At 37.5% G+C, this 8,635-nt stretch overlaps 1 protein-coding gene across 1 annotated transcript; it reads right to left on the minus strand.

The window, feature by feature from the left end:
- Positions 1-5,417: 5,417 nt before the first annotated feature.
- Positions 5,418-6,317, minus strand: LOC149082614 (nociceptin receptor-like). The gene has a single exon (XM_089236769.1). The coding sequence runs from the start codon at positions 6,315-6,317 to the stop codon at positions 5,418-5,420; it is 900 nt and encodes a 299-aa protein (XP_089092895.1).
- Positions 6,318-8,635: the final 2,318 nt, after the last annotated feature.

The following is an 8,635-nucleotide window of genomic DNA, read 5'->3' on the forward strand; positions in this document are numbered from 1 at the left end:
GACTTTTCTGCCATTTACATTAGCCGCAGAAAAGTAATAGACTTTTAATCCCCTCGGAAATTTTCTCTTTCATTAAAATTCCTTTCGATAAAATGCCAATGTGATGGGATTTTTTCTTCTTTTTTTTCTCATTCGATTCACACACACATGCAATCTCTGTTTTTCTTATTTGAAAGATTTCATAGAAACAGACCCGAAGTTTGCGGCATTAAACGATTATCGTTGAGGAACTTATTAATACTGTGAAAAGATAAATAAAACAGTTTAGGTTGGTTTTTTTCCCTCTGCTTGATTTTTCTTAAATGTAACGGATTAATACGCACTGTAATATTCCAAAAATAAATATTTAAACAATCCGCTTCGTTTGCTTCTTTGTGTTTTACGCTGATACATGCGCTCGAATGTGATATGATACGCTCTGTTGTGTATTCAATATTGGCAAGGGTTCAAAAAACAATCTCATAGAAAGTTCTACAGAAGATGTTTGGATATTTCTCTGCCATATAACCAATCTCATAAGCTTATAAAAACATATTCCTTAAAAATGCACGCACGACTTTTGCCTCACGTTATTTAAAAATATAAGAATTTTATATGGAAATCCAAGAGGTTCTTGATTATTAAATTTTTTGGAGCATTAAATTTTAAAATTTTGCATTTTAAAATATTTCGTCGTCCAGTTCAGAATTTCAGATTAAATCCTGTACTTACAGATTTTTGGATAGAAATTTTGAGGATTTTTTTATTGTTTGAGTCCCAGTCTTATCTTTGTCGTGAGCACCAGTTTTTACCTCCTACTATTCAAACGTTAGCATTTCCATTGAAAGATTCAAAAGTACTTCCATCATAGAATAAGGCATTTTTTCCTACACATTTAACTGTGACGCAGAGCCATGTTTTTTCTTACAACTTCGTACACATATTCCAAAACTTGCTGCGCCATAATAACTTGGTTAATAAACACATCCACCTCGGGAATTGCGGGCAAAGACCTGAAAATCTCATAACTGGATGAAAATGACGCAAAGGGACCCAATAAAAACGCAACATTCACATTATATATTTTTTTTTCTTAGTCTAGCCAATCGTTTTGCTGGTTTTTCAGCCTTTTTCGGATGGTTTTCTTTATTTTATTTATTTATTTTTTTTATTTTTTTTTTTTTTGCGGGTTTGAACTGATTAAGAACCTTTCTTGGCGATTCAAGGGAGATTTTTTTCAAGACGAAGCAAGTAGGTGTTTGGCCATGAGACATGAATTTCTTATAGACATTCGTTCCAGAAAACACTGAGTTCAACTTGTGGTTTTGAGAGCTCTAGTTAGAACGAATCTTCCCCTTTTTTCCCGTTCAGTCATGTAGTATAAAACAGTAAAATTTATGACTACAGAAAAATTAAAGACGTGGTGAGTTAGTAGCTATTAATTTCATCGTTTGTTTCACATTTACTAGGTTGAGTAAATTATTTTTTTTGCTGTGATGGATGTTGAATTCGGGTAATTTTAGCAATATGGAATGCAATGTCCTAATTCTGGCTCGTCAAGTTCAAAAGTATAAACATTTGTTTTTCATAAATTCTACTTTGTCTCTTTCAGTTGCATAGATTAGAAGTAACACTGCATTTTTCTTTATCGGCCCTTATGTAAAACATGGTTGCAGACCCACAATCAACTATGAAACTGTGACAGCTTCAAAACTGTAATTTTTATCCATGCCTAAAAGAAATAATGAAGAGATGAGTGGATTTTTTCTTTCATTTTGGTTTTGCTATCGATCCATAGTAGTAATACCAGTAATACCTCGGCAAATACCATCTTTAAATTAAGCATGCCTCTGTCTTTGGTGCGAATAACTGGTACACTGACACAAGGCCGGAACTGCAGGGGGATAAAAAAAAGGGGTCGATTTTTACGGGCTGCAATATCTTGGGGCGTATTTCAGGAGAAACAAAAAAAATCATCATTTTTCACGGTAGAGAGGGCAGCGAAATTGTGTACCCCCCTACCCGACAAAAATGACTTTTATTTCCAGGGCTTCTTTCCCGCATAGGAAAACGAGCCACGTGCCCAAGGCCTAAACATTTGAGAGCCTCAAAATCAGGCTGCTTTTGCATTTTAGCATTGTCTACATGTCCCCCTCCTCGTACGCCTTTGCCTCAAAAAACACTATATAGCCTATATAAGGCGGGGACATAAAAATTTATATTTGACCAGGGCCCAAACATATGTCAGTGACAGTTAGCCGATGCACGGCAGAGGATTCTAATTGGTGTTTGGTGAAACCCTGCGGTTCCAGGAGAGCTTTCTGGGGCCACGTGGGCACCCAAGCTATGCAATCGCATGTAACTGTATTCTTAATACTGTAATTAAGATTAAAAGGCGATGAAATATTTTTTTACTTCCAATAGCTATTCACACATTCAGCTAGAAAAATAGATAATCTAAAAACCGAAAGTGATGAGGTATATATATATATATATATGTACAGTCAAACACCTCATTAGTGCGTCACTCGGTTAACACGTCACTTCGCTTACCGGGTCACGTTTTGGAAGTCCCAGTTGTCCTCAGGTAGGAATTGGCATAGCTATGGCTTACTCCGTTTAACGAGTCACTCCGCTTACTAAGTCATATTTTTGCTCTCCCAAGAGTGACTCATTAACGAGGTTCGACTGTATATATATATATAATGTTATTTTAATTATAGCTGAAATAATTACAGTAATACCTCGGCAAATGAACACCTCGGCTTACCAAATTTTCGGGTGACGAAGATATTATTGCCTCGGCTAACAACCATTTCTGTTGATATGGATGCGCGCGCTAACGTAAAACACCACGTCATGAGTAGAAGAATTTTGGTTCCAATCAAAATGTGAATCCAATGAATATCTTTCACTTCAGCCAGATTAATTCATTTCCACCACGGAATGCTTCTCGAATATATAATGTATACACATCTCTATCTCTCTCTTCCTCTCTCTCTCCCTCTTCCCCCCCCCTCTGTCTCTCTCTCTCCCAGAAAGATTTTGAGCCACTTCAAGTAAAATGAATGATCCAGCTGAGAGAGAACGCATTTGAAGGAAAAAAGGACGATAAAGGGGGAAAAAAAGACAGCTTAGACCACTGGTTCTCAAACTATGGAAGCCCGCGGCCCGGTTTAATTTATTTTTGTAAATGGAAGGCCCGGTCAAATACACCACTAATGGAAAATGAATGGATGATGTCACGGCCTAGTACTGGGCCGCTGCCCTGCGGTTGAAAAACACTGGTCTAGACATTCTAGGAACTTATCTTTCCCACCCGCATGTGAGTGAGAGAGAAATGGGTCGACTATATCAAACACCATATCGCACCCCTTTTTTCACTATTGTTCACAAACCCGACTGCATAGCGTGAATAGTGTAAAATGAAAAGATATTCGGTTTAAATCTTCCTTTAAATTCTCCTTCATCCAATTGGAAATTTGTTTATCTCAGTCTTCGGTCAGTATTTTCATTCTTCTAGTGCTTTTATGAAAGTTACTTTGAAATTTCGGGCAGTTCTTAGAACGAATTAAACAATTTTTCCACAGAAACGTATAGAAAATCGCGTTTCGGTTAACGAGCGTGATTCCGAAACGAATTATTTTCGTTAGACGAGGTATCACTGTATTTGGTAATGTTAAGGAAACGATCGGGTTCCTGACATCAATAACATTTATTCATTGAATGATGACAAACCTGAGCCGGAGCCAGCCATGTCCTCTCTGCTTATAACTAAAATATCTATTAAATCTTTTCAAAAGATTTAATAGATATTAAATTAGGCAACTTTTAATTTAAGACTGCTTATCATGTCGATCGATGGCAACAAGTGTTCTGAAATTTATTGCAGTAAAATAAAGAAATCAATGTTCAAAGTACTAAATGAGAGGGCAAAAAAAAAAAACACAATCAGATTTCAAATCAAAACAAAAAGCAACACTATATCAGATAATAACAGTTATCTCAGACTGAAGGGGATATACACTGAAGTGCCAAAAGTCATGGGATGCCTCTTAATATTGCTGCACTTCGCCGGGGGAAAAACATAAAAAATAAGTCCCACACGATATTAAGAGGTATCCCATGACTTCAGTGCTGAAGTGCCAAAAGTCATGGAATGCTTTTTAATATCGTGTGGGACATCATTTTACCCGGCGAAGTGCAGCAATATTAAGAGGTTCCCATGAATTTTGGCACTTCAGTGTATGTACACATACAGAGATATTAGATAGAACTAACTCAATCGAACAGACTTCGTTTTTGAAATGATGCTGCAGCGATATCTACCATAAGAATCAGGTAGAGATTTTATTATCTTTTTTTTCAAAAATTACATAAAGAAAAAAAATTTCAAAAATACAAGAATATTAGGTATGTAACCCCAGTGCTATAATGTTCTGATTTATGTGGAAAAAGTTCACTTAGATATTTTAATCTCTCTTTCAAATTTGTTGACTCTCGATAAATCATTATCTATAAAATACAAACGATATATCATCAGTTTAAAATTTTCATCAAATACACAGTATGGTACGTACTGCGGAATCCCTTTAGACAAATTTTGAGTAACTGAAATTCAAAAAAGTAGCATTTTAAAACGAAGGAAATGCAGCGAAACCTCGCTACAACCAAAATACTTCTCGATGTAACGATATCCTTCCCTACAATAAACCCTCTGCAACGATATTTTTTAGGAGAATATGAAACCGCTCTAGAATGACTTTTTTTTTGAATATTTCGCTCGAAATATCCTTCAATATATATTTTTAAACTGGTCACATATTTCATTTCTAGTAATATAGATATTCGGCACCACCTGATCACCGAAAGCGTTGATGAAATTTTCGATGTCACTACTTTTGGGTGTGATACAGCAAAATGTATTGCAATAAGCCTCTTTACAGGGGCAATACGTGTAAATAAAATTTGTTTCTTAACTAATCAATTAAATGTCTTTGGGGCGGATAAATACTCGAGAGCGCGTTTTTTTTTTTTTTTTTGGTGTCACTAACAACGCCAATTCAGAAAAGATGCCAACAGCAGCATAAATACGATGGCACGTGATGATAATGTTGCCTATCGATATAACGATAATCCCTTTACAATGATATTTTTCCCCCCCTTTAACCGCTGAATATCGTTATATCGAGGTTTCACTGCAGATCCAAACATTTTGTCAAAAAATTCTCAAAATACTTCTAAATTGTTTTTAAAAAATGTATTTTATAAGTTTTCGATTTATTTGTGGGGAGGTCAAATCTATGATCTTTCCTGTGAACACCACTGGTGTGAAGTTGTGAAAGTTTTTCATCTTCCTCGTAATTCCAAAGCAATTGAAAAAAAAACCTCTTGACCTCTGAATGGCTTCTTAAAGGATCATAATATACAGATCAGAGTTATTTCTCGCATTCAGGAATGTGTCCAGTGTTTGAGTACCCATGGTCATGACCGTCATGTTGCGTCGACGTGCTATTTCGCGCATGAATTGTATCGTCATTCGATTTAGGCTGGTGTGTTTCCTCGTTCGCTGTCCGTACCTTGCGGTGACGCCTACTGTCTCTCAACAGGCGTCTGAACGATCTGCGGTAATCCCTCCGGAACGTGGCGTATATGAAAGGATTGACAGCTGGCGGGATAAAAGCGACTAAGGTCGAAACGTATCGCATCCATCCTGGCACAACCCAAGGGTGATTCATACTAACGAGTTTCCCGATAGTCTGTGGGGTGAAGCAAATGAAATACACGGCCACCAGTACCAACATGCACCTGACACTTTTGTTTTTTAACACATCCCTCGATCGAAGCATTTTCGCGAGGATTTTCCCGTGAGACAGATCCAGAGGTAATACCTTACGCTTCCACTTGTACATCGATACGACGATGCACACGTAACAGATAGCTATAAAGAGTGCGGGTATAACAAAGCACAAATAGAACCCAGCTAGATGGATTTTCCGTGATCCCGAGTCCGGAGCTCCTAGTGATAACGTACAGCCAGCATCCCAATAATCCCATTCCACCCAGTCCGGAATCCCGACCAATAGGCCGAGAACAAAGGATTCCATCATCACTATCCCGCACGCCAGCTTCAGGACGTGAATGGTCATTATTTCGGGATACACAAAAGGGCACGATATAGCGACGACGCGATCCAGGCTAATAATAGCGAGGTTGTTCGAGGAAGAGCACGCGAAACAATAGCGTAGGCAAGCGTTGTAATGGCACAGCGCTACTCCGAATGGCCAGTAATCCAGCGCAACGCTAACGGCCGTGGGTATCATTACGGCGGCCGCCATGGCGATGTCCGTCAGAGAGAGACAGAATATCAGGAAGTTGCTCGGCTGGTCCCGGACCGTTCGATATTTCACAGTCAACGTTATTACTGCCGCGTTTCCCGTAATGGCCACCGCGGCCAGAAGGGAAGTGAACGTGGCACCGAAAGTCATGAAAGCTAGTCCACGGTCTGTTGCTCCATCGTCCGTTGCGGAAGCAATAGTGGTAGGTATGCAATGGCGGAGCGTGGAATTGGACCATTCCCCTTCGCAGTTGTTCAATAAATCTTGTCTGGAAACATCCATCTTCTATCCTGCCGAAGAAAATGATACAAAAAAAGAAGAAAGAACTGTAAAATCTTGAAGCTAGAAAAAGTAATAGAGTTTATTTTACGACGTAAAGAAACTTTTACGACATCATACGGGTCTTGAAATAGATAGAAACGCAAGTTTACAATTGCCACAGATTTTGAGGAATATGGGATTGGATGCAAGATAAGGTTTTTTCCAGGCTTCATAATGCAGTCGAGGCCGCTTATTAAAATAACGGATAATTTTTCCATTTCGGTATTGTTATCACTTCTGCAAAGAACGGAATGGACCAACATCATAGCATGTGTGGGAAAAATTCGTTCACAGTTATCGGAACTTCAGTTTAACGAAACTTACTTTTTTTCTTCCTGTAAGTTATCGTCATCAGGCTGCAAGACTATATAGGAGGCTACAGGGTGTTCTGCCCCCCCCCCCACGTTATTGACAAACATGCACTTAATGTCGTAATCAGCCCATAGTGTTCGCTGTGATCCGTGAGTTGCTATTTGCAATGGCCTTCCTATAATAAAGGCAAATGTATGAAAGTGAAACAAAAGCCCTTTCCATCAGTTCTTTATCAGTTTCATTCAGTTGTCTGGATTTAAAATTCTTTTTAAGAGAGATTTTCTCACGAGATCTATGAAACGCATTGTACATTGAAAACATCTCGTAATTCATGATTATACATTAGACCGTGACTGGACAAATCCCAGGCGCCAGATCGCCATGGCGACTAAAAAACTGGTAAATTTTCTTCGTGTAGTTACTAGACTGCAGGCTGAGAGTAGCACAAAATGTTTGTAATTTATAGCAGCCTATCTTTCAACAGGAAATAGGGAGTCACTATGCCTTGAAAAAGTCAAAAGAAGCATTATTTTATGCCTTTTTCTTCGGGTAAAAATTCTTTTGGCACCTAAAACTTTTTTTTCTGGTGCCTAGAATTTTTTGCGATTTGTCCAGCCCTGCATTAGACAGTTCCATTCTAACGCTTCACGATGACTGAATGATAAAAATCTAAGATTTTAGCTCAAACTGAAAAACCGTTTCAGAACACTTTGCAACCAGTTATGTGGGAAAGAAAAACAGAGTTGTTACGTTTTACCAATACTCGTTTACCATACATCCTGTTCAACCAAACGGGGTGTATGTTTACCGTACTAGCGGATGGGACTTTCTTCGGATACACGTATCCTTCGGTTATTATTATCATTAACCCCGAGTCCCGATTTGATCACGGAGTGGGCTGTATTAAAAGAAAAACGGGGATTTTTTTTTTCTTTCTCTTGTTTTTGACTCGGTTTTTTTTCCTTCAAGTTGTTAACTTGAAATATGAATGACAATTCCTACTGTCAATACCGGCCTTCCTTACAAGATGCGGGGCCCGATGCGGAAATAATGGAGGAGCCAGAGGCGTCTTAAAAACTTCGGGGCCTTTCACACACAGATTTTATACATTCTTTGGAAGAAGGGCAATCGGCATCCAAAAATTCAAACATTATTACCAAATATACAGGAATGCTTAATATTATTCATATACAGATGCACTCAAATGACTAACAAACAAACAAGATCAACAAAAAGAAGTTAATGAAAATTTCGAGCTGAAGAAAATTTTAAATTGGTGAAAGAAATAATTCCAGAATTGATGAAAGAAATAATTCCAGAATTGATGAAAGAAATAATTCCAGAATTGATGAAAGAAATAATTCCAGAATTGATGAAAGAAATAATTCCAGAATTGATGAAAGAAATAATTCCAGAATTGATGAAAGAAATAATTCCAGAATTGATGAAAGAAATAATTCCAGAATTGATGAAAATTCACAATGAATGAAAGAAACGATTCCCGAATTGATATAAAAAATTTTCAGAATAAATGAGAAAAATAATGAAACTGATGAAAATTCAGAATTCCGTTATAAATGAAAATTCAGAATTCCGTTATAAATGAAAATTCAGAATTCCATAATAAATGAAAATTCAGAATTCCTTTATAAATGAAAATTCAGAATTCCAGAATTGATGAAAAT

The sequence above is a fragment of the Pholcus phalangioides genome, unplaced genomic scaffold, assembly GCF_987345545.1.
Source record: "Pholcus phalangioides strain wild (caught in Gottingen) unplaced genomic scaffold, Ppha-v1.0 ptg000009l_1, whole genome shotgun sequence".
NCBI classification, from domain to species: domain Eukaryota; kingdom Metazoa; phylum Arthropoda; class Arachnida; order Araneae; family Pholcidae; genus Pholcus; species Pholcus phalangioides.